The sequence below is a fragment of the Orcinus orca genome, chromosome 4 (assembly GCF_937001465.1).
Source record: "Orcinus orca chromosome 4, mOrcOrc1.1, whole genome shotgun sequence".
NCBI lineage: Eukaryota > Metazoa > Chordata > Mammalia > Artiodactyla > Delphinidae > Orcinus > Orcinus orca.
In genome coordinates, this window is record NC_064562.1 from 154,811,850 (window position 1) to 154,838,610 (window position 26,761).

The following is a 26,761-nucleotide window of genomic DNA, read 5'->3' on the forward strand; positions in this document are numbered from 1 at the left end:
CCTCACTGTACAGACGGGAAAACACACTCAGACGTTCAGTCGGTTTGCAAAGTTCCTTGGCCGGACAGCGCGGAGCGAGATGGGGACTCCAGCGATTGCGCTCCACCCTCAGGGGAGATGTGTGCGGTACAGGTCGAGGGCGGGGCCACCTGACCCAGGGCAGCGATGCGGGAAGGCTGGGGTGGAACTCGGTCCCTCCAAGGCCGGGAGCTGGATGCTCTGTTCACCTGTCCAGGTGCTTCCCAAGTACACAGCTGCACACTGAGGTCTACCCTGGAGGCGGCTGGACTTGCCTTTATGGGCCCTTCAACACGGGAGAGGACGTGACAAGCACGGGGCCCAAGAGATTAATAACCAAGTGGGGAGCCCCAGAAATGCCTAGTGCTGACAGCCAGGGGAGCAGGTGAGAGCAGTCATCATCCACATCTGATAAAGCCACGGGAACATGATGCGCTGCCCTAACCGCCCGCTGAGAGCAGATCCAGCGCAGCTACTATACACCCCACCAAGGACGTCTGTCTTAAATAACTAAACGTACTTTATGCTATACGTGCAATTTAAACGTGATTCACCACGCCATACTGACAGTTCTTTCACTAAACATACAGTATAACTTCCTAGCTTATGGTAAAATTTTCTCAAAGAAAAACTAAAAGATAAACGACATAAAAAGTTAATAGTCTTCTACCCACGATAATGATGAAAACCTACCTGAAAATAGAAGAACGCTTGACCGAACCAGTAATGCATCACGGTGACCTCAGCTGCGTCGTGCCTCAGGGGCCGCCAGACGAACTGAGTCATGATGGTCTGGACGACGAGGCTCAGGGCTAAGACGGGAAGATTGTGAGGTCTGAGGAGCAGCGCCGCCAGCAGAACTAACCCGCTGTATATTTCCCAGAGGCCCACGGTCTTGACTGTGAAGTCATCAGCAGTGATCTGAGATTTAAGCAAGCCTTTGGTGCCCGTGAACAGAATGCCAAGGACAAAGACATAAACAAAACGAGCTTCGGTGATGCCCCTAAAGAAAGCAAAAGAAGTCAGATTCATTAGCACCAGCTAGAAAAATTCAAGCACACGTTATCCCATGAAAACCACGTGTCTACTGAGCTGACAGTACAAGCTTCAGGACCCACCCGCCGGGGGAGCTCTGTGGAAGTGAGGGCGTCTGCCTCTGCACATCAGCCTCCCAGGACGCCCCGCCCAGAGGCCGGCAGGCCTGTCCGCTCTGTGCTCACTTCTCTGATGGAGCCGGCTTACAGGAAAACTTGCTCCTGTGGCCCAAGGATCACCTAGGTGTAGGACCAGAGCCACTACTTGTAGCCGAAAGAACTGTCCACCTACTTTGCATAGTTAGTTTGAAAAACCACTGCAGTAGGATAAGGTCCAGCTCTGTCAGGAAATTCCGTAAGTTCATAAATGCTAAGACACAACCGAGCATGTTCACAACCAAGCAGATTTAAGTACGTGCTTGCACGTGTGTACAGACACACACATACAGTGGTGCGGTCCAGACTGCGGGTCTGGAGGAAGGCGGCGCCAGGTTAGTCTGGGCACTGCCACAGACGAGCTCTGCTGTTGGGGCAAGTTAATTACAACTTCTGATGCTCAGCTTCTTATTCATAAAATGAAGAGAAATGGTACCTACACCTCACAAGGCTGTCCTGACAATTAAACAAGAGAACGCACGTAAAGCGTTTGGCACACGGTAAATGTTAAATACTACCGTGGATTAAGTACTTTAGCACAGTCATCATCTGTAAAGGATACAATTTATGGCACTATACATTCCTAAAACATATTTTAGATCAATTTCATAAATCAAACATTTTATACAGTACTAGAAAAGCTGATTATTTAAAGTGACGCTAAGTAAATCAAATTTTAAATGAAATGTTCACCTTAAGAATGTATCTGGGGACATCCTTGGTGGCGCAGTGGTTAAGAATCCGCCTGCTAATGCAGGGGACACGGGTTCAAGCAAGCCCTGGTCCAGGAAGATCCCACATGCAGCAGAGTCACTAAGCCCGTGTTCCGCAACTACTGAGCCTGTGCTCTAGAGACCGTGAGCCACAACTACTGAAGTCCGCGCGCCTAGAGCCCGTGCTCCACAACAAGAGAAGCCACTGCAATGAGAAGCCCACACACTGCAACAAAGAGTGGCCCCTGCTCGCCGCAACTAGAGAAAGCTGCACACAGCAATGAAGACCCAATGCAGCCAAAATTAAATAAATAAAGTAAATAAATTAAAAAAAAAAGAATGTATCTGTGTTGAAAACTGAATGTTCCTATATCAGATTTTCTTAGGAAAAGGTTTATACATTTTTTAAAAATAAACTTATTTATCTTATTTATTATTTATTTTTGGCTGCGCTGGGTCTTTGTTGCTGCATGCGGGGCTCCCTCTAGTCGCAGTGATCGGGGGCTACTCTTCGTTGCCGTGCATGGGCTTCTCACTGTGGTGGCTTCTCTTGTTGCAGAGCATGGGCTCTAGGCGTGCGGGCTTCAGTAGTTGTGGCACGTGGGCTCAGTAGTTGTGGCTCGCGGGCTCTAGAGCACAGGCTCGGTAGTTGTGGCGCACGGGCTCAGTTGCTCGGCGGCATGTGGGATCTTCCCGGACCGGGGATCAAACCCGTGTCCCCTGCACTGGCAGCTGGATTCTCAACCACTGTGCCACCGGGGAAGCCCAGTTTCTGCGTTTTTAAAAAATGGTTTTTTTTTTTTAGGATGATCAGTTTAATTTAAAGAGTGGAGCACTATCTACTGGCAACATGGAGACACGAGAGGCTGATATGAGGCCCGCCATGGGGCTCACCCTGGTGGAGGAGCTGGGGTCAGATGCAACCACGCCAAGGTGTGTGCTAAGCTGAGTGCTGATGACGGACCCACAGGGTCAAAGAGGGGGAAATGAGCAAAGGTCCAAGGAATCAGAGAAGTTTCAAAGAAGAAAGGGGCTGGGTTCTGTATCAAGGAGGACTGACTGTGAACAGGAGGGAGAGCGCCACCGGATGCCTTTAATGGATCCACCTCTTGCCCTCACCAGTCAGCTGTGCCTGCACATCCAGAACCACTGAAAATTGGCTTTCTGCTCCAGCCAGGTCTGGGCTTCAGAGTGGAGATGAAAGTCAAGAGTTAAATGTAGAGGATTCTAGAATACTGATGGACAGCAGCACCTGCGGGGATTGAAAGGAGAGAAGCAGCTTTCAGGCAGACCTAGAATTAGGGCAGCTTTAGAATTGGGGCAGATCTAGAACCAAGAGGGGTCTAGAATCAGGACAGATCGGGGTGGAGAATGGAAGCATTCTACGGGACGGATGTGAACCAAGCAGTGCAGGTTAATGAAAGGGTGCACTGGCCTATATTTTGGGCACCAACAAGGTACATGCTGTTCTATCCATGAAAGGTAAGGAAGTCATCGAAGTCTTGAAGTGAAATCAGGTGTATCCGAGAGGAAAGAGGAATTTATTCATGTGTTGCACTTTGAGATTTAAACAAACACCCCTGGATTGGACGCCCTCACATGTGACATCCAGCCTTGACATCTGCCCAGAGTCTCAGACTTTGAAGTGAACAGTCTTTAAGATGTCTCCCCACCATGCCCTTCCCCACCTGACCTCCCTGCCTCAGGTGAAGGCCTGCCACTCTGCCATCACCTCAGCCAGGCCCTTGGCATCACCTTGACGTCCCACACCAGTTGACAGGTCTTGTTTCCAGGTGTGGTCCTTGTGCCCCTCAGCTACCCAAACAACTGGGCCATAGCCCTCAGAATTCACCTTGACACCTTTTTAGAGAGGATAACACTTGCTTTTCTTTCTCTGATTAGGAAAGCAATACCAAACATCCAGAGAAGAGTTAATACCTATCCTTCTCAAACTATTCCAAAAAACTACAGAGGAAGGAATGCTTCCAAACTCATACTATGAGGCCAGCATCACCCTGATACCAAAACCAGACAAAGATATTGCACACAGAAAAATTATAGGCCAATATCACTGATGAACACAGGTAACAAATCCTCAACAAAATATTAGCAAACCGAATTCAGCAAAACATTAAATGGATCACACACCATGATGAAGCAGGATTTATCCCAAGGATGCAAAGATGGTTCAATAGCCACAAATCAATCAGAGTGATTCACAACATTAACAAATTGAAGAATGAAGACCATATGGTCATCCCAATAGATGCAGAAAAAGCAGTTCACAAAATTCAACACCATTTACGATAAAAAGAAAAAACAACTCTCTAGAAAGTGGGTATAGAGGGAACATACCTCAACATAATAAAGGCCACATACGATAAGACCACAGCTAACATCATACTCAGTGGTGAAAAGATCTAGATTAAGAACAAGACAAGGATGCCCACTCTCGCCACTTTTATTCAATATAGTATTGGAAGTCCTAGCCACAGCAATCAGATAAGAGAAAGAAATAAAAGACATCCAAATTGGAAAGGAAGAAATAAAACTGTCACTGTTTGCAGATGCCATGATACTATACATAGAAAATCCTAAAGACAATACCAAAAAACTACTAGAGCTCATCAATGAATTCAGTAAAGTTGCAGGGTACAAAATTAATAAACAGAAATCTGTTGCATTTCTATAACTAACAACAAACTATCATAAAGAGAAATTAAGAAAACAATCCCACTGACAACTGCATCAAAAGAATAAAATACCTAGAAATAAATCTAACTAAGGAGGTAAAAGACCTGTATTTGGAAAACTATAAGACACTGATGAAAGAAACTGAAGACAACACAAACTGATGGAAAGATATCCCATGTTCTTGGATTGGAAGAATTAATACTGTTAAAATGACCATACTATGCAGAGCAATCTACAGATTCAATGTAATCCCTATCAAAATACCAATGGTGTTTTTCACAGAACTAGAACAAAGAATTCTAAAATTTGTAGGGAAACACAAAAGACCCCAAATAGCCAAAACAATCTTGAGAAAGAAGAACAAAGATGGAGGTATCATGTGCCCTAACTTTAAACCATATTACACAGCTACAGTAATCAAAACAGTATGGTAATGCACAAACACACACACACATAGATCAATGGAACAGAAGAGAGAGCCCAGATGAACCTACACTTATATGGGCAATTAATCTACAACAAAAGAGGCAACAATATACAATGGGGGAAAGACAGCCTCTTCAATAAATGGTGTTGGGAAAACTACACAGCTACGTTTAAAAGAATCAAACTGGACAACTCTCTTACATCATGCACAAAAATAAATTCAAAATGGATTAAAGACTTAAATGTAAGACCTAAAACCATAACTCCGAGGCTTACCCACTACTGTTGGCCAACTACCTTGTTTTTTACTCTGTGCAACTGTAAAGTAATGCTTCAGAGAGCATGCCCATATCCCAGTCTCTCGCCTCACCTCTGGTTGTATTTTTGAGATAAATTCTAGAAGAGGACACCCAAGTCAGAGGGTTGGACAAAGTCAAGGTTCTTAACACGTTTTACGAACAGCCCTCCAGAACAGGCTCTGCCCACCCCAGCCCACATCACCATTAAAAACAAAAAAGCTGCCACTTTGACACGCAAAAAGTGGTCCTGACGATTCAATCACCATGAGCCCCCGCTCCAGGAACTCACGTAAGTTATGGGAAAGTTTGGTTTTCTGGCATGCTTCACCCCTCAACTCCTAGGCAGCATCCACTCGTTATTATCCTCATTACTAGTTACTTCTTGATGGAACAAAACTGAATCCTTTAAATTCTTTATTTTTAAAGAACCCCTTACTAAAAAAAAAAAATAAATCTTAGTGACCTTACTTCCAGGTTATTCGTCTCTCTCCTTTCAAAAAAAGAGGCTAACAGAATTGGTTCACGGAGGCATCGTCAGTAACCGTTGACAAAATCACAATTCACAAAGACCAAACTCCAATGTTCTCAAGATTGCATGGCATTTTTTAGTACATAAAACATTAGAACAGATCTAAAAACAAGTGCTTGTGTCTGCCAGTACACTTACTTTGAAATGTCTTTGTTGTTTTGCTGCCATGGGAACAGCAGATTTCCAATGGCCACCCTGTAGCAATAGACGCCCAGCAGGCCAAACGCCATGGCCACTTTTGATGCCAGGGAGCACCTCTTCTGAACCAACACAAAAATCATGATGAGGGAAACTGCGGCCAGAACAGACAGTTCAGCCTTATGATCAGAGCTGAAATGAAATGTAAAATGCCAACAATTACTACCAAGGATAACTAGCGATATTATGGGTCTACACCAAGAGGCTTTCTAAGAACTGTAGTAAAAAGAGCTCATTTTCCTGAAAAGCAAAAAAGAAAATTTTTTGTTTTTTAAATTCAAACAGAGGTTCTTAAAGTGGAACAAATAAAGGGCCGTTAACCCAATCTCTCATTGCTCATTCACAATTGGTAGCTACCATCAGCTCTGCACTGGCCAGGGCAGCGATATATTCAACACTGCCCGCTGGCTCCCCTGGTGCCCCCTTTCTGGGGCAGCCTCATTTTCCCCAACCACAGGTGAAGAGGTTGTGTGCAAAGTGCACATTTACCAGCGTGTGCCCACTCACGGGAGACGCACACATCCTGGCACTGTCCTCTTCCATTCACTCGTCAGTGCACACAGACTCACGCAGGAGCGTCTGCCCCCTCCCAGGCGGGGAGACCTGGTGAAGAGGCTGGGCACGTGGCTGTCACAGGCCCTCTCTCTGCCCGGCCCTTGCCCACCGCTCCCTGCCACCTCGGCGAGCTGAGCCCTGGGAAAGCAGGGCTCTTTCCCATGCTAGTCACTGCAGCTCACACTCACAAAGCCCACGTGTTCATGAGCCGTTAAGCTGAGGCATGTATACGCCACGCGGAAAGACGAACTTGGGAAGATGCAGAGGAAAGGAGGCCAGTGTCAGGGCACGGGTCCCGGGAATGGCAGACGGTGATGGGGGCCACGCTGGGGCCTCTGTTGTTGCTCTGTAAGCTGCATGTTCCATGCAGATCCTGGATTGTTAATTGTCACAAATGGAAAATGGAGCATAGAGATGGTGATTGGGCGTCTCTCAAAGGCTCTGCCCTGGAGGAGGAATCACCGAAACTGCAGCCTCTTTACAAACTGACAGGGAGAATCGTGCTGCAGGAGGGGAGCGCCCTTGATGGAAAGGGGTGGGGGTCCAGTGTGCTGGAGGAGGGTCTAGACCCAGGAGTGGGCACAGCTGCACCCTGGAGAGTGGGCCAGGGGTGGTGGCGGCATCCCTACACACCATGTTAGTGCATCTGTGGGTGGAAATCAGCAGATTTTCCCGCAGTGCTGCAGCTTCCCAGGAAAATAAGAAGTGAGGTCGTTGTGCTGCCCCAGCACGCTCTCATCCTCACGTGCTCTGGCTCCGCCTGGTGCTGCCTCAGCTCCCCTCTGCTTTCACACCCCAAGTGCAGACAGGCCAGCGCCCTCTCTTCAGGGTTGCTGTGAAAATGAAATGAGCGGGCACACAGCAGGAACCTGAAAAACGCTACCTGTGATTACTATGGTTGCCGAAGGTTTGCTAGTACTGTTAACACTTGCTAGAAATTTATCATGAGGATTATTTGGCCAGAGGAATAAACAAGCTTACGGCCTTTGATGTACAATTCCAGGTATCTTCCAAAAGGACTGTGCCAGTGTGTGGCCCCAGGACTCCCCGGTGCTCGCCAAGCCGGGGTTTTTGTCCCCTCCCTCATCACGTATAAAACCGCACATTCTTATCTAACTGAAGTTCCCGAATCACGAGCAGGAGTGAGCACTTCCTGTTCTCTCCTTTGCCACTTCCTCCTTTAGGAACGTGTCTACGACCTTCCTGAGCCCTGCTTCCTGCTGACAATTCTTACAGAAGCTCTTCCCAGCGATGCGACAGTGACCCTTGTCACTCTTGGAAACACTTTTTCATTTCACTGCTCCCATACTTTAGTTTTCTAAGCCTTCACTGACAGAGAGTAAAACTTATGATATGACCAAATGCTGGTCTTTTCTGTCCTAGTTCTTCTCTGTACTCCAATCCTCTGTATCTGCTATACTTTCTACTACATTTCCCAGCCACTCGTGTGAGGCCTCAGAGGAGGCTGAAGGCTCACCTGCAGGCTCCAGCCAACGCAGCTGCCCTTCCTGGGGGCGGGGAGAGAAGGGCGGAAGCACAGAAGGCAAAGCCACTCTCCCAAGGGCTCCTGGGCACAGGCCCTGCCAGCCTGTCACCCCAGCCTCGCACCAGCGGGGACAGGGCAGCGAGTGACAAACTACATCCTGCTGCAGTGATCATTTTAAAATTCACAGGTTCTCAAACATGAACACTTACAAGGATTCAGCGATAAAAAACCAAACTATCAAGCTAGCCTCAAATAAATTCACCTCTCAATGTCAAATCATGGGTTAGTTTTCTATTTCTTCAGATCTCAAATGCCATTTCTATCCTGAATATGAAAAACAGGCCTACGGAGGGTCTGGCCTGAGGCCACGGCTTTTGCCCTCACCTGGTGAGCCAGTGCCCCAGGTCAGGCCGGTGGGCCCACTGCACACCCGTCTGGTTCAGTGACCGAAGCAGCCGGCAGCAGGTCAGAATCAGCCACGGGCTCGCCAGCATCATCCACCTTTCAGGGCCTCTGAGCGCTCCCAGGGGAGAGGGGTGCCTGGACGCTCTGTCGAGCTCCCACACGTCAGGGCCAGGGCTCTTGCCCTGTGGGGCCGCTGCGACCCCGTCAAAGTCCTCTCCCGCGTGCGGGCAACTCTGAGGCGCACAGTCGTCTCCCAGAAAGCAGTTTCTGTAGATTTCGTGGCACAGAGCTAGACACAGCGTGTTGACGAGGAAGTACCACGTCTGGGGCTCCTCTTCGATGAAGCTGCTTGCGCCCAGACTCAACGTGTGGCCCACGGTCCCCAGCAAGATGAGAAGATCTAACTCCGACCACCTTGAGTTGCACTGAGGTGGATTCTGTAAAAAGGAAAATGTATTTTATATGGGAAAAATCTGAACAGCACATCATCTTCTTGCTGCCCGAGCTTACAGCTTTCGCTCACAGAACCTAACCTGCCGTGACAGACACCTGCTGTCCCTCACGCCCGGCACCCACTACTCCCCGTCCCCCCGAGCACCGCCAGGAGGACGTGGAAACAGCAGGGCGGTCCTCCCCGGACTGCAAGTCCTAAGCTGAGTGACAAGAAGACTGAAGCTGTCTGGACCCAAGCAGTCTCAGCAGTGCCGGAGCCTGCAGCATTGCCCACCAGTCCCAGGCCGGACCCTCCTTGCAGCCTGTCTTTGCCCTCTGAGCCACTGCCTGCTACTGGAAACCAAAGAGCCCCAAGGGTGTATTCCACCGAACCAGACACCTAAGTTCTCCAAGAACTTTCCAGAAATCCAGAGAGTTTCCATTACAGCAGTTGGCATCACAGTACTAGCCCGTAAATACACTAATTTAAAGCATTTAAAGTAAAATGAGGACTCCATGGCCGTCATTCAGTACTACTCGATATTTGTTCTACTAACTGCGTGCAGCTAGTACATGACAGAGCTCGATACTGTGAGCCTGCTCAGGCCCTGGAGAATCAGACTGCTCTAGGGAAGCCCATGCTCCAGCGGGGAGACATACGTGTGGTAAACGACACCACACAGGTTGGGGGGCGCGTCTGTGGCCCTGTGACGAGTCACTGCACTGGGTCCCTCGGGCTCTGGGCACTGTGGACCAACTGGGACTGCCCACCTCTCTCTCACCACCCTGCCACCACAAGCAGCTGATGAATGAAGGTGTCAGAGGCCAAAGGCTGCAAGAATTCTAAAGGAGAACATCAGTCTAGAAGAGGAAACTGCATTTTATGAGGCAGGATGAGGGCGGGGTCTGTCTCCTCTTGGCCCCCCGTCAGCCAGCTGCCTGTCCCTCTGTGCCAGCCGCTCTGGACAGTCCCCTGGTTACAGCGCCAGGGACCCTGTCTTTCTAACTGAGAAGGAAGGCATGAGACCTCATAGCACAGGTCTGAGCGTGTCAAGTTGGGATGCCCAGGGACCCGGGAGACCAGCCACTGTGAGCACGTCCTGTCGGCTCCCATGAAGGGTGGGCCCTTTCCTCGGCTCCCATCAGCACCATGCCTGGTACGCACCAGGGGCTTAACCCGTGTCTCATCAGCTGGAGGAACAAGAACAGCCTATCTGGAAAGCCGGCCTTACCTTACTCAGACGCTTTCTGCCGGCAAACATCCCGGTGAGAGCAGACAGGACTGCGCAGAGCAGTGTGGAAATCAGCACCATCACTCCGCCTGCCGTCAGCCACGGGAGGCTGCACAGGTAGCACGTTCTGCCTGCGGAGGTGCACACGGTGACGTGGAGCGCTACGAGGCCCAGGGGCAGCAGGTAACAGAGCAGAGAGAAGGCGGGCGACGGCAGAGGGACGTCCAGCTCGGCCTTGCCGCTCAGTGCCCGGGGGCCGCTGAGCAGAAGCAGCGCGAGGACCTGCAACAAGAAGCAGCGGTGGCGTCCGCGACTCCACCACGCAGGGGGCTCTCCCTTCGCTTTTCTAGAAACTTTCTACGTCCTTTAAACTACCCAATCCCGGCCAAGCTAGGTGCCCAGTTTAACAGCGGAGCCGCGACACTGCACAGGCAGCCATACCTCCAGGACCAGGACGGTCCCCACCGCCATGGAGTAGACGTCATACTGGGCTGCTCGTCTGCTCAGGGACAGGCTCAGGGCCCTCAGCGCGTCCAAGTACTGCCTGCGAACCTTGCTTCCCAGGTTGGAAAGGACTTCTGAGCTATTCTCCTCCAAGTACAGTCTGACCCAGTTCCCGTGCAACCTTTCGGACACTTTAAACTGCTCAAACCCAGGCTCTGCTGAGAAGAAAAGGCAACACACACATATCACCGACATGCACGCACGTGTGTAATTGTAATCTCAGAGTGCTCAGTTATTCACGGCACATGGCAGAGCCTGACACCTAACCAAGATGAACTCCGGGGGTGGGGGTGGCTGCCAACACCTCCGGTAAAACCCCAACAGCAGATGAAGCCAGCCTGTCCTCTGCCATCCCTCCTGCCCGCCAGCCCTCGGTGCACGCCACGGACAGCAGCGTCTGCCCGCTGCTCAGCCCCGCCTTCTCCGCCTCCCGCTTGCCGCCTCCTCCCCCTTCTCTCTCTCCACTCTTCTTCCTCAAGGTGCAGTATAAAACGTCCCAGGAATGCACTGCATGAGAGCCCTCAGTTCTACAAAATCCTTCCGATCCTCACGCTCTGGGTGAGGACGGGGCAGGCAGGGGCCTGACACCCGCTCCACCGCGTGCCCCTTCCCGAGGCAGGCCGGCCCCTCCTGCCTCTCACTGCCAGCGGCCCTCTTTCACCTGCTTCCCTTCTTCACCAGTCTTCTTTGGGAAGGGGTGGCAGTCTCCCAGCCCTCCTACCACAACGCTGAGCTATGTCTCCCATGCACCACACCGGCTGAATGGTCCATGGCCGACATAAAGCCAGGGCTGCGTGATGGCTCATGGATGGAGCCCAGCCCCGGCTGCAGCCGGCTCCCCACTGGGGACGACAGTGGCGTGCCGCCCAAGGCCAGGGGTCTTGCCTTCCTTCCTTTCAGGGCTGGACCAGACTCAACTGTAACTCGGCTGGTCGGCTGAGCAAGAACTTCTCTCCCGAGACTCCCTGGTACCTAACATGCTCTTTCAACTTCAAGCAGAGCTGTTCCAAGGTGGTCTGGGCCATGCCTTTCAGGGGCCTTGGCCCAGCCCACCAGCAGTGCCCCCACCCTGCCTTCCCTGATCACAGCCCAGCATCCTCATGGCACAACCCCTGAGCATGGGCCCCGATGCCTGCAGCCCCACCACTGCTGCTGGAGCCAGCTGACCTGTACCAAGTGCTGGTGGCAGGCATGACCCTAAGCCCTCACTCAGGTCCTCTCCCAGTGATCTATGGGACTGGAAAGGTTAGACACCCATTTCAGAGAGGAGGCAACTCAGACACCCGCTCATGGGCAGGCAGGTGAGAGCTGGGGTCTAGGTCTGGATCCAAGCTGGTACCCGTACTTGCTACACCCCAAAGTCAAAGACACGGAGGCACCTGTGTCTGCACCCCACCGCCTAGAGTCCCAGAGACACGGGCGCACCTGTGCATGCGTCCAAAGAAAAATGGGCTGAACACTGACTACATGCTAGATGCGTCAGAATAGGTCCTGACAATGTGGGTCTGTGATCCAGCAGGGTTGTCACACATGCATGAAACTACAAATAGTGAAAAATACTACGGAGGGAAAATATACTATAGACGGAATGGTGAGAGACCCTTGGTAACGGAAAGGGAACTGACTTAAGAATGGGGTTGAGTGTGGGGGACAAGGGAGGTCTGACAGTGAAGCTAAAATGTAAAGGATGCCCAGGAACTAACCTGTGGAACAGGTAGAACAGCATCCAATCAGTAGGAAGAGCACACGCAAAGGTCCAAAGGTGATAACAGCCCCCACTACGACCAAAAAGTGGTCAGACGAGCGAATTGCATCACACTGGGGTGGATATCATGGCAGGCCTTGACATCCTGGATGGGGGTGTGAAGCCCTGGGGGTGCTTTCTCGTTCCGGGGACTGGCCTCTGTTCATTTCACAGGCTCATTACGGCCACAGCCACTGCAGTGCTCAATCCTCCCTACCCTGCTATCCCTGAAATAAGCAAACGACCCCACCGTTTTCTGGGTTTCATTTTTTTTTTTTTTTTTTTTTTTTTGGCGGTACGCGGGCCTTTCACTGCTGTGGCCTCTCCCGTTGCGGAGCACAGGCTCCGGACGCGCAGGCTCAGCGGCCATGGCTCACGGGCCCAGCCACTCCGCGACATGTGGGATCCTCCCGGACCGGGGCACGAACCCGCGTCCCCTGCATCTGCAGGCGGACCCCCAACCACTGCGCCACCAGGGAAGCCCTGGGTTTCATTTTTATTAGTTGTTGGTATAGGAGAAAGGACACACACTACCAACAACAACGGATTTGCAAAAGCTACCAAACTCATACGCTATTTGCCTCTGGTCTGCACTGAAACGTGCACAGTGGTCGGGCCTCACCTTTGACAGAGCTGCTGGCCGGGCTGTCTCACGATCTAAGAGCTTGTGCTCCCCATGCCCTCCTGCCACTCAGGACATCTGGTTCCCAACCACTCCCCGATGGCAGGGTGTGTCTTCCACAACCAACTCAAGGTCAGTTTACATCTCCCCACAAACTCACAGGCGTTCACTCCACTGGGCAGTACCCCACCACTTCAAGTAGGCAGACCTGCCAACATCCCATCAAATGTTGCCTCAAACTGGGAGGTGACCTCCTCTGCATTTCCCAGCGAGCCCCAGCCCCAGCGTCAAACATTAGCCTTGACGTCCCTGGATGGGTCAGAGTAAACTGATTGAAAGTATGGTCCTGGGGAGCTGTCCTACCAAGATATAAACACCCTCAAAAAAAAAAAAAAAAAAAAAGAGATATAAACACCTCTAGTTTCTCGCAGTCCTTAAAACTAAGGACACACCCTGCTCGGGCCCCATCCACCTCAGATGCCAGACCGTTGCCCTGTCCCTGGTCCTCGCCTGCACCCACGCCAGCCAGGCTGTCTCCACGTGAACCGCTCTGTCAGCAAAGTTGCTGAGACCTCACCTGCCGTATGAGCGGACGGTTCTCAGTTCCTCATTTTATTTTTGGCCACGCCGCGTGGCTTGCGGGATCTTAGCTCCCGGACCAGGGATTGAACCCATGCCCCTTGCAGTGGAGGTGTGGAGTTTTAACCCCTGGACCGCCAGGGAAGTCCCCTCAATTCCTCATTTTATTTTACCTCGAACCCCATTCAACACACATGCTCACTCTCTCCTTCTTGAAATTCTTTCTTTATTGGCTTCGTGGACACTGACCCCGCCCCAGCCCCCCAGCATACACACAAGCACCCTGCCTTGCAAGCCCGCTCTTCCCACAGCCTTCCCCACCTCAGTGACGCTCACTGCATCCTTTCAGTGTTCGGCTGCAAACCCCAAGTTGTTCCTTATGTCACTGGATTGCTTCACCTCACATCCAGTGCATCAGCCAATCCTACCTTCAAAGCAGATCCAGAACCAACCATTTGTCCCGGATCCCACTGCCTGGGCCCTCGCTCCCTCCCCTTGCACTGAAGTAGCGCACCAGCCTCCTGGCTCTGCTGCAGCACAACACAGCCCTCCACACGGGCACCTGAGAGAGCCTCTGAAAATGCAAGTGGAAGGTTTCAGCTCTGCACAACACCCTGCAGGAGCTCCCCACTTACTCAGAATGGAAGTGAGAACCCCTTCAATGTTCAAAAGGCCCTCAGCCCTCAGCCCTCGTCTCCTTCTGCCTTCTGCCAGTTCCAGCCACTCGGGCCCCCGGTCACTCCTTGACTGTGCAGGCACATCCCCACCACAAGACTCTGCGTCTGCCACAAGGCTCCCTCCCAGGCCAACCTGCCCCAGTGGCCCTCGCCCACCTGCATCCCCACCCTTCCCTGGTTGAGCCTCTTCCTAAGGTGCCCATCACTATCTGACATCTGTCGTTGCTTTCCTCTCTCCCCCGCTCTGGATGATAAGCTCCACGAGGGCAGAGCTCTCCTCCTGCTGTGTCTCTAGTCCTTCCAACAGCCCCTGGCCAAACAGGAACTTAGTGAAAAAAATTCAGCACTTGCTGAATAAGTAAATTTATGAAAGATTTTGACTTACATGGTTGCATCTGTGGGTGTTGCTCATGGTGATAGTCAGGGTTCTAATGAAAAGGAACACACAGTCAAAGACTGCTGTAGTGCACACCACGGGGACATCAGGCGCGATGGAAACACACACACAGCATAAGAGATGTTAGCAGCTGCTAAGTGGCTTACCTTTTTTATATGATGGAACATTCTCCTGCAACAACTTGCTAAGCTGTACTGTATTTAAATGTAAAAATCTCAGTTGTTCCCTCATTGGCTTTCCTTCTATAACTGGGAATATAAGATTGCCGACGCTGCTCTTTGGAATCGGCAGACCAAGCCCTATTGATAGTGTTGCAGCCAGATCAGTCTGTTGAATATACTTTGGACGTCTGACGTCACCTAGAAAAAAGAAGACAGCTTGAGTGACAGGCCCTAGGACACATGTGATGGTGGTCACTCCTCAATTTGACCTTCTACAAGTAACGTAAGTCAAATCACCCATCTCTTCAAACCGTCCTGTGTAGATTCAGACGGAAACCACATCGTTGTTTTTCACGTCAGTAAAAACACTGAATCATTTTTTGCGGAGCCTGGTGCCTCCCTAAAAAGCAGCACACAATACGCGGGAGAGGCACTAACGCAGGAAACTCAACACCACGCGTTTCACAGTGTGGGGTGGATGCCGAGGGATGTTCACTTTGGTGAGGTCAACGGTCACCCTGCTGAACGAGGGTGAGGGTGGATCTCTGGCGGCCCTGCTCCGCTGCAGTCAGAGCAGTCCACGCAGCCCCACAGGGAAGCTGATGCAGACTTCTCCACGCATCCTGAGCAGCAGCAGGTGCCTCTACTGGGGAGAGCAGAACAAGGCTGGGTCCAGCCGGGCCAAGTTCCATAACCAACTCTGACAAGCGAGACACCGCCTACCAACAAGTCCAAGGCCAGCAGTGGCTGGCCAGCCTCCGAATTCCTGCCAGGAGAACGGGTGTGACGTCAGGACACTGGGCTCAGGCTCCTGCTGTGCCACCATCCAGTGGGAGGCTTTGGATAAGAAACTCAGAATTTTGTCATCTGTAAAGAGAGCATCTGGCCCACAGACCTCAGAAGCTACAATGCAGGTCTTGGGGGCTGGGGGGTCACCAGGAGAGTCTACCCGGGACAGGCAGTGCCGGTGCAAGTCTCTTAGACACTCTAGTGTGAGTTTATAAAGCTTTTACTTTGATTGTGGCAATTTCTGGTTGTATACAATTTTTCTTTTTAATTTGATGAGATGTATTAACCTTTTCTTGACCAACCATTCACTGATGGCTTCCGGGTTCACTCAGAAGAACATTTCCACCCAACATTATTATTTGTTTCCTTCTAGAATTTTCTTACATTAGGTGCTTTGATCTGAAACAAAACAAAACCCAAAACAAAAACCCCACCTTAAATTGCTTTTGCTCTGATATTAGCGATGGTGCTGGTCTTGTGCTGAGACCACTGAGGGCCTCACACGATACTCCGTCAGATCCGAGGGTACTGACAACCGGGATTCTAAGCTCGGGAGGAAGACAGCACAGGTGAAAGATCTCAGGAGGTAATTTTACAGCAGTGAAGTGAAGGGCAAGTTATCAATATGAACTCAAGATCAATTTTATTTTAAAAAGATTTCCTCACTTTGTACAGAAATGAGTAAGCCAGTATGCATGAGCACTGCTAGTTGTGAGACGGTGGTCCTCAAAGACCCCTTTCCACTGAAAGGAACCAGGGCATCTTGGAGAAGCAGCTGATTTCAGGTCCAGGGAAGGGCTTGTGCACAAGCGGCTGGGACACCTGCTCGGACTAGACAGCAACAGAGCCCTCAGAGATACTAAGGCCTCTGGGACTGTAAGGTCAGAAGGACTCAGGAGGTCATCTGAAGATGTTCCCAGTTCCCAAAGATGGGACAAATGGAATATTAGATAATATTAAATAGTATCTATAGTGAATTGAAACAAGCTTAAATCCATGAGTTCAAAATGTCCCAAAAATAAAAATAAAAACTAATTGGTCATAGTTGAAGCACGCTAGTGAACTCATAGTGAACTAATTCACTGATTTGAAACTGGGAATTAATTGGGAAGAATAAGCCATCAGTGACCTCCTCTCTCTTATATAAATGGTAATGCTGGGTAACCAAAAAGTAGATGGGGGAAGATTCTCTTTACTGAATTATTTTGGCTAATTAGTGGAAAAAAAAAAAAAGGACTTACAGAATTAAAACATCACTACTTGTAACCTCTAGTGAATTAGTGGCCCTAGGTGGTCATCAGTGGCTACTGACATCACCACACAGCAGACAAGTCGGACACTCTGTGCCTCCTGCTAGCAAGAGTCTGGTCCAAACCAACCGAACCAACAGGATCTGAATCTGCTCATGACTCCGGGTCAGGTGGGATTTACCGGATGAGCAAAGGACATGTTAGCAGACAATGCAGAGAGAGACTCCACAGGACAACCGACCAGGTTCTTCAACAGATAATCATAATAAAAGAGGATGGGAATGGAGACATATAAATTAAAAGAGACTTAGAGACGTATCAACAAGAACTGACGTTACTTTAAAAAGAATGTGGGGAATTCAAGCCTAAGGATGCTCTTGAAAACTATGAAGGTTTTGGAGGTAAGCAACTAAGAGGAAGCTGGCAGCTTCATGAGAGCAACAGGTTAAACCACAGGCCAGCTGGAAGTTTACCAGAGAGGATCAGGGAGAAAAGACAGCTAAAAGGGCTCCCCTGGCATCAGAAGAGACTCAAAGACTGGCCTCGAAATGACTTCTGCAAAGTGGCCCAAATAGGATGAGACCAGACTGCAGAGCACATTGATTATAAATTGTCGAAAACGAGACAGCAATCATCCTGCAATGAGGGGAGCCAACAGCTGGGTGGGTGTGGCAGCAAGAGAGGCAACAACTTAGAGCTGCCACAGAAAGTGACCGTCACAGAGCTCCGCTGGCTCCCAGGGCGCGGCGCCCTCACGGGAACGACAGCAGACTTTACAAGTGGGGGTCAAGGCTTCCCTGGAGCAGTCCAGCCAAGGTACTCAACAAACCAACACGCAAACAATGACGACAGGCCCTTGGAGGGGAGGGGAGCAGTAGCTAGCGTTACTGCAATATAGTATTTAATGTTCAGTTTCCATCAAAAACTCCAAGCAATTATGCCAAGAAACAGGAAAGTACAATTCAAAGAGAAGAAAAAGCAGGCAACAGAATCTTCCTGGGAAGGGCCCAGATGTCAGAGTTAACAGACAAAGTCTTCCAAGCAGTCATCGTAAATGTGTTCAAAGGACTAAAGGAAACTATGCGTAAAGAAGTAAAGGAAGGTGTGATGGCAGTGTGCCATCCAATAGAGATTATCAACAGAGGGGCAGGAATTATAAAAAAGAACCAGAGGGAAACTCTGAAGTTGAGAAATATAATAACTAAAATGAAATATTCACTGTAAAGGCTCAACAGGAGATTTTCAACTGGCAGAAGAATCAGCAAATTTAAAGACAGACTGATAAAAATTATGCAACCTGAGAAACAGACAAAAAATCTTCCAAATTTGATGGGAAACATCAAATTGACACATCTAAGAAGCTCGATGAACTCCAAGTTGGACAAACACAAACTAACGGACATAATAAAAATGTTGAAAGACAAGGAGGGAAAGAAGGGAACCTAATTAGATTAATGATTGATTTCTCATCAGAAACCACAGAGGCCAGAAGGCAGTAGGACAGCACATACAAAGAGCTGAAAGAAAAAGACCAGTCAACCAAGAATCCTACATCCAGCAAAATGACCTTTCAAAAAGTCAAGGTGAAATGAAGACATCCACAGACTAAAAAAGCAAAAACGACAGTTCATCGCTAGCAAACCTGCCTTACAAGAAACCCTGAAGGAAGCTCTTCAGGCTGAAAGCTAGTGACTCCAGATGGTAATCTGGATCCAGTTTAAAAAAAAAAAAAAGCAAAGAGTACCAGAAATTGTAATATAGTTATAAAAGACAGCATAAATACATTTTTTCTCTTAAATTTCAAAGCAATTATATAGAACCATATATATGTATATATAAAACCATACGTGTGTGTGTGTATATATATATATGTTGTCAGCCTACAACATATAGAAATGGAATGTATCTGACAACAACAGCACAGGTGAAGAGTAGCGAAGCTGTACTAGAGAAAGAAAATGACACCATAAGAAAATACATGTCCACACAGAAACTTGTTCATAAATGTTATCTATAGCATCATTCATAATAGCCAAAAAGTAGCAACAACCCAAATATCCATCACCTGATGGACAGATGGATGGACAAATGTGGTGAATCTGAAACTTGTTCATAAATGTTATCTATAGCATCATTCATAATAGCCAAAAAGTAGCAACAACCCAAATATCCATCACCTGATGGACAGATGGATGGACAAATGTGGTGAATCTGCACAATGGAATATTATTCAGCAACAGAAAGGAATGAGGTCCTGACACCTGCTACAATGTGGATGGACCTCGAAAACATTACCCTAGTGAAAGAAGTTGATCACACAGACCGTTTGCTGCGTGGCCCCTTTATTAAAAGACCATTCAGACACTACATTTACTACACGGAATGCCCAGAAGAGGCAACTCTGTAGAGACAGGTAGATGAGTGATTGCCGGTGGCTGGGGTGGGTGTGTTACTGGGCTGGGGGAAGTGGTGGTGACCACTAAAGAGGTGATATGTCCCAAAATTGACAATGACGATGGCTAACCAACTCTGAATGAACTAAAAGGCTCAAAAAATAAGCGTGATGACAAGACAATATAACTACCCTTAAAGCAAACAAACAAGTAAACAAAATGAGAAAGAGCTCAGACTCACTGTTGGCACTGAGGTCAGCCGCGTGAGTAGCCCAGGCAGGCGGTTCCTATGCACAGCCGCCCTGGCCCTTCCTATCTGAAGATGTGTCAGGCCTCCCAGGGAGGAGATCCTTAAATACCCATCTGAGCAATGAAACATCAGCACTTTAGTTAAAAATAACCCCAACATTCCTGTAATAAAAGCATGTCAGCTTAGTTGTCTCTTCTCCCCCCAGACTATAAGCTCCCTGTCTGTAGTGCCAGCACAGCGCCTAGCCTACCGTGGGCGCTCAGTACCCCTCTGCTGCATGGGTGGACAGATGGATGTGTTTCTGGCCTGGGGCTCTCACTGAGGTAGAGGAGCCCCACGGGACCCTGCTTTGGGCGTGCAGAGCGGGAAAGCTGGGTGTATGGAGGCCAGTGCTCTGATGGGCGCTGCGTGCACTCACTGGAAGGCAGGCTCCAGCTGGGCACCCAGGAAAGGCTCAGGTTACAAGAGCCAAAAACTTATACCTTAGGAGGTCAGACACCCAAAGAGGCAGTGCTGTAAAAAGACAAAAGGAAACAGGTGGAGCTTCTTCCCCAACCAATCCCTACTCAAGTGGAAGACTCATTCACTCCATAAATATTTTCAGCGTCCACCAAATGCCAGGCAATGTTGAGACCCAAGGCATACAGTGATGAATAAAACAGACTCTGCTCTGCCCAAGTGTAGCGCACAGCAAGGAGAGAGATGGACGCAACCACACGATTCAGGCTGTGATTACAAACCACGCGAAGGATGACGGCAGAATACACGAGCACTGTGAGACGACCGGAAGGAAGGTGGTTTGGATTTTTGGCTGAGACCAGGCTGAGGGGCTGAGGAGCACGGGGTCGGGCGCGTGAGGAAGAGTTATCACTTGGAGGACCTGCGGGAGAGGTCAGGATTCAGCGAGTAGTGAAGGATGTGGCTCAAGACAAAGCTGTGAGGGAGGCGAGAAGTCTCACGCGGGAGTTTTACTGTATCCGAGGTTCAGCTACTGCAAGGTGGCACGTGTGGGCGCTGGGAGCCGGGCGGTTGGGCTCATGCGAGGAGCAGGGAGGGCAGATCGAGGTGGACGCCCACGTTTCCAACTTGAAGAGCCGCGTGAATGGCGCCATCTGTTGACGGGGAAACAGGGAGGGCAGATTGCAGGTGAAGTCACGTTTGCTCTGACTGTGGAAGATCCAGGCGGAGGCATCAGCAGGCAGTGGAGTAGACAGTCTGGAGGTTGGAAAAGGGGAGACAGCTGGAGGGATAAATCTGACACGTGTGAGCCTATTCATGGCATTTAAAACCATGGGAGTGGATGAGATCATCTCAGGAGTGAACGCAGAATGAAACAAAGGCAGTCCAGAAAAAAGGCCAGGGCAAGGAGGCTAAGCCAGCAAAGAAGACTGGACAGCAGAGGGAGAGGGAGAGGGAGACCAGAAACGTGGAGGTCCCAGGACTAGGGGTCAGCACTGCCGAGCGGTGCCGAAGGGTCACCCGAGAGAAGCCAGAGCGTCCAGTGTGGAAACAGCTGGTGAGCTGGCTGCCTGCGTGTGACGACGTGAGGGGGCAGAGGCTGTGCACAGGTCTGTGCTGGTCGAGGGCACCGGCGTGTCTGGGCTGGAGAGCTGCGCTGTGTCTGAGCGCTGAATGCGGGCCCTCAGTCCTACTCAGTCCTGCTCCTGTGGTTCTCGCTGACGTTGCTGTTCAACATATAGTCTCAGATAACGGATACTGCCTCTTAACTTTAAATTTTTATGTTTCTCTCAATTCATACATGCACTTCAGATGTCTCTAAGCCACTGGCACTTTTTACTAACAGTTCCAGATATCGAGGCGGTGACATTCATAGCACACAATTCCCAAAAAGAACATTTGTATTTTAAGAATCGGCAAGAAACGTAAACTCCAAATCCTGACTGGCCCTTGTCCCATTATTTTTCATTCTCACATCGTTCAGGGTTTTTTTCCAAACTTACACAGCTTCCAAAAATGGTTAAAAGGTTTTTAAAATTAAAATCAAACTACAGAAAGCAAAGAAATAAAGTACAGTTTTAAAGTGTTAAACATTCCCAAATTCTCACCAGGTTTCCTTTCAAATGCAGAGCTGATTAAGATCATAGCGGTGTTTACTTCCTCCATAGAAGAGGCTCCGTGACCTCCAGCTTCAGACATGCCATGATCACCACAAAGAACCAGCAGATTGGGTAACAGAGTCTCTCTCTCCTAGAAGGTAAGGAAATACATTTCAGCTGAACCCAGCCTGGGGAGAAGATCATGTGTTCTCAGATTTCAGCTTTACTCTGTAAATAGTAGCTCTTCCTAAATTTTTCTTTTCTTTTCTTTTTAACCTATGAGCTTATAGTCAGATCGAAGGGTCAACGTCGAGTAATGTCATAAATAAAACAAACGGAATCACATGGAGGTCACGGAGCACAGGAGGGTTGTGTTAGGCCTCTCAGGGCAGAGAATCAGGGTTTGGTTTCTGTCTTTGCCGTTTCCAAGCTATGGGCGCCTGGGCACATTGCTCTTCATGCCCTAGTCTCCTTATCTGTCAAACAGAGCTGCCCCTGACCCCTGGGGCTCTGGCCAGTGGCTTTTGCTGCCCCTGCATGTACCTGACAGGCTCTGACTTGCCCTTGCTGCTTTGGCACCTGGAATACACCTTCACAGATGGCGCGGCGGCACCCCTGCCCTTCAAGTCTCGGCTCACGTCTCCCACGTCCTTAAGGACGACTGCTCTGACCACGCAGTTTAAAATTACAGCCTTTCTCTCAGATGTTGTGCCCTCCCCCTGCCCTACGTTCTGCTACGGCACCGATCACTGTCTAGAATACTTATGTGCTCATTGATTATGCTTCCTGTTCTTCCCTCCTGGCTAGAGATTAAGCTCCACAAATGCCCAGACAACAGCGACAGAGAAGGCCTCCAGGAAACATGAGCTGGATGAACAGGTCGAGATATTAAGAGCCGCTATTCTGCAGGGCTGCTGGGTACGGTGCCCGGCACACGGCACGTGCTCTGTAGGCGAAGGCTGCTTGAGTGATGGTAGGTATGAAGCTCACACAAGGTCACCCCAGTTCACTGTAGAAGCTACATTTCTTCTAGGAAACACTGGCACCTTGACATTCTAGGCCCACCTCTGAGAGCAGCGAGGTGTGGATCTTCATCAGGACGCTGTCCATCTCACCGAGCTTGCGCCCGATCAGTGGGCTGTTGGGCCCAGAAATGTGGCCGATGTGGTCCAGCCCAAGGTAGTGGAGGATTAACACATCCCAATCCCGCCTTTTTAATACTTTATCCAAATGTCTTGTAACATTATCATCCACCTTTAAAGGGAAAAAGAGTGCATATGAATAGCCTCCCTGATTTCCCTGGTGTTCACTCTTCAAGGAAAAGTGATATGGTCATTTTAAAACCTACGGGCTCATTTTAGGTACTAGGACTCATGGGAGTTTGAAAAGACCAAAACCAAAACCAAAACCAAAACACCAAACAAAGCAGCCCCCAAAATAAAAACTGTCTTAAAAAATGTTTGCATTAGATTAAGCTTTCACTAATACTGTTTTTATGTCTCTAAGTTATGGATAGAACATATTATAACTTAAACAAACAAAGGCTGTTCCCACAAAACAATTCTTCAGGATCACTACCGGAGCTTCAACTAAAGCTGACCAGATAACCAAGTTAAATGGGTGTCAGGTTGTTATGAGGCAAGTGAGGGCTAAGGCAGTTAGCTAAGACAGGACAGTGCCCAGAGTTCAAGAAACCAGCGGGGTGAAGCTGGGGACGTCTGCCTGTGTCCTACGAGAAGGCTGTTTGGGGAAGAAGGAGGCACACACTCAGCAGTTCCCAGCCACACAGCCCCTGACAGAGCCACTAGCCAGGTCAGCCCTGACCCCTCCCTCCCCCTGGAGAATCTACTACAAAGACAAGTGCTTCTGAGCCGTCACACACAGGGTGGGCAGTGACTGCTGTGTCTATACGGTCAGCTTTGGCAAAGGGTGTCGGTGTAACAGGACGGCAGGCGCTCCCCCGGGCCAAGCAAACGGGTCCATCCAACTCCAGCTCAGACGGTGCCTTTGCCCTGCGGGGCTCCCTGTGCCCCAGGGCCAACACGGAGCGGGGTGGGGGGGTGTCTAATCTCCTTGCCGGAGGCTGCACACGCAGCACAGGGCCGATGCCCTCTGCAGCAGGTAGGCTCGCCCAGCTCATGTCTGCCCTCATGCTGCTGCCCTCGCAGGAGAACAGCAGCAAGGCAGGATCCCAGGCAGACCGTGGGGACCTCAGGCTCTGACTCGCAGACTCTGCCACCCCATTCTGTCCACTTGCGAAGGCCCCACTCACCTGTCAAAACTCCGGCTGAGCGGCTTCTCCTGGGAAGCCCTTCCTGACCCCCGGTACCCGTCAGTGGGTGCTCACCCGGTCTGGGCTTTGGGCTCAGAGAACTATGCTCACACTTGCATTAGGGTTTATGGTCCTGGCTTGTAGCTGATTATGGGAGGAACAATTTTTTCAATCTCTCCACACTACTCTCAGTATATTGATAAAAGCCACATACAAAACAACATTGCCTCTCACTGTTAGAGGGTAGCAGGCTCTGTCTCATAGAATATATTTTTCTTAAAAACTGACCTCTGTATAATCTGATACAAAAAAAGAGGTTGTTCCGTCATATTCCACAAAATGCTTTGGGAATAACTTCACCCATGTTTCATCTCCGTAAAAGATGATTCTTTTCCCCGCTGCTTTTGCTCGTGTGATCACGTTGTCTTCCAGCAGTGTGGGAGAATTGAGGTTCCTGACGACATCGATGAAGCCGGGGAGGCTCCCTGTCATCAACGCCTGCAGAAGGAAGCATTCAGGGGTCAGACCACAGAGTCCAAGCACAGCGTGGGAACAGGCACAGAAGGTGATTCCAACGAATAGAAGAGGCAAGCATAGAGCTAAAGCAACACCAGTGCTGAAGGCTGGGCCAGTATTAGGACAAAGGGGGAAAAGCTACACAGATTCTTGGCAAAACCAGCAAACTCAGTAAGTGAAGAACTGATCATATTTCAGCCGACGAGAGGACAAAGGAGAAGGCCGTGGGGTAGCTAGAGGGCTGTGGTCAAAAAAGCAGTGACGGATGATAAGAAATGAAACAAATGGCAAAGGGTGGTATGCACTCTGTATACCCAAACCCACCATCAGGTCCTCATCTAAGCTTCAGATCTGCTTCATGTGACAAGCAAACTCCGCACACTGATCCTGAAACCCAGTCATTCTACTGTCCACCCCCCCCGCCCGAGAGAAAGAGCAGCCTCCCACACACCCAGGGAGGAAAGCGGTCCCTAAACAGGAACTCTGAGGAATCCTCACAGTAAACTCACCCAGGGATGCTGGTGGGGCCACCTCCCCGCCCCACTCAGCACCGTAATTTCTTGGAGGAGCAGGTGGGTGCGACATGTCTTCACACCTTTCTGCTATAGAACTAAGTCAACCACCTCCCTCATTTTAGCAGAATCTAAATGGGTCGTGGGTCTCCATGATCTGGAGTTTGCTGACAACCTACAACAGTGGCATCCAGGGACCTGTGCAATGAAAATAGAGGAATCTGGACAATGCTAACAAGTGTAATAATTTTGCCAAGACTTCTTTAACAGCAAAGTAACGCAAAAATGAGTTAATCTTGGACTTTGAGAATGAGGAGCTTGGCAAACCCTCTCCCTGAAGAGCAACGATAAAACTGGATAAAACTGTCAAAAACAACCCCTTCAAGACTTTGAACTCAACGAAGGTATACACAAATTGAAATGTTCTTATCCAAAACACGTCCGCATTTTGGTAAGAACTGAGAGTACCTGTGGTGTTTTAACCTGGGCTGCTCCCCTCCCGCACACCCAGTTCTGTGATGTGGCAGCCATGAGGACCCGGAGGGGCCTGCCCAATCCAGCACTCCACGGAGAAGCCCCATGCCAGGGACAAAGCGAAAACAGGGAAGGCCAACGTCACAGCTACCTGAGGCTTCAATGCTGGTTGTAGTAAGACACAGCAAAAAGGGGGTCTGCAAAGGGGGTCTGGGGAATGGGACAGATGCGGTAGGCTTCTGTGAGCTCCCACATGGTCCTGGAATCTGGAAGGCTGTGTGCACACACAGGGTGAGTGTACACTCAGGGGAGAACAGAGAGGGCCTAGTTGCCTGGTCCTTCCAGCTGAACACAGGCCCTGCTCAAACAAAGTGAGAGTCAGGGAAGACTCATAAACTGCCTGAAGAGTGGCTGACGGCTGGAGCCACAAACAAAGACCCCCTGTAGAGAGTGGAGGCCACACCACAATGTGTTTAAGCACAACCTGTGACCAGTCATTGGCTCACCACTCAGCCATCCCGACCTGGCTGCCCCTCAGGAAGAGTGGCTTAAAAAAAAACCCAGGAATTGAAAAAACACAACAAGCAGAGACATCAGTGAGCGTATATTTCAGGACTTCAGGAGAGACAGACTCTCTAGAAGTAGCCTCAGCAAGTCAGCAAAACAGCGACAGCCACCAGCACTCCCGGGTGGGGATCAGGGCCCAGAGCCGAGGTGGGAGTCGCATGCATGTATATACTCGGTCAATCTCATCAAACTGTACTATACTGTATTGTAGGAAAATTCTACCTCAATGCAGTTATTTTTTTAAATGTGAGCCTTTCACCCCAAAATTCTACTTGCTAAAGGCAACCAGTTACTTTGGGTGAGTATCCTTTCATCCGTATATGTACAATCAGAAATACATAAAGTGCGTATTTTTTTTAACCAAAATGGTGACAAACCATATAGATAGTTCTGCAACTTGCTTTCTTCACTTCACAACATACCGTGAACCCCTTTCCACAGAGAACATACAGGTATCTCACCTTCTTTAGAAACAGCTACAAAGTACGCCAGTGTTTGGATATACAATGTACATATCCAAGACGAATTTAATGACAATTGTTTTCTTTTTATTTTTGAAAGCAGAAAAGAGAATTTATTTTATGGATACTGAGTACCCACGAGCAGAGAGGAGAGATTTAACTTTTGGAAAGCTAACAGAAACTAAGGCTAGCCGCTCTCTCAGTCACTCAAAGGACACAGTCTCGCATGTGTCCCTTTTATTTCTCTGTATGTCTGTTTTCTTTTTGTCACTCTTCCCCTTTTTTTTTTTTACATCTTTATTGGAGTATAATTGCTTTACAATGTTGTGTTAGTTTCTGATGTATAACAAAGTGAATCA

At 49.5% G+C, this 26,761-nt stretch overlaps 1 protein-coding gene across 9 annotated transcripts in view; it reads right to left on the bottom strand.

Annotated features, from left to right (window-relative positions):
- PIGG (phosphatidylinositol glycan anchor biosynthesis class G) overlaps positions 1 to 26,761 on the bottom strand; it is a 40,961-nt gene that overhangs the window by 7,839 nt on the left and 6,361 nt on the right. For 2 of the 9 annotated variants that reach the window (XR_007477056.1, XM_004265203.4), the window contains exons 3-11: positions 24,161 to 24,370; positions 22,666 to 22,854; positions 21,610 to 21,751; positions 14,847 to 15,059; positions 10,619 to 10,836; positions 10,178 to 10,459; positions 8,493 to 8,950; positions 6,008 to 6,199; positions 712 to 1,021 (exon numbers count right to left, since the gene is read on the bottom strand). Coding sequence is in view for 7 of the 9 variants with exons in the window: in XM_004265203.4 (XP_004265251.1) it covers positions 712 to 1,021; positions 6,008 to 6,199; positions 8,493 to 8,950; positions 10,178 to 10,459; positions 10,619 to 10,836; positions 14,847 to 15,059; positions 21,610 to 21,751; positions 22,666 to 22,854; positions 24,161 to 24,370 (2,214 nt within the window). In the remaining 2 variants the exon portion in view is untranslated. Of the gene's footprint in view, positions 1 to 711; positions 1,022 to 3,040; positions 3,174 to 6,007; positions 6,200 to 7,255; positions 7,456 to 8,492; positions 8,951 to 10,177; positions 10,460 to 10,618; positions 10,837 to 14,688; positions 14,735 to 14,846; positions 15,060 to 15,158; positions 18,999 to 21,609; positions 21,752 to 22,665; positions 22,855 to 24,160; positions 24,371 to 26,761 lie in introns of those variants that run through there. The other 7 variants (XR_004480864.2, XM_033419678.2, XM_033419679.2 and 4 more) reach the window with 7 other exon arrangements.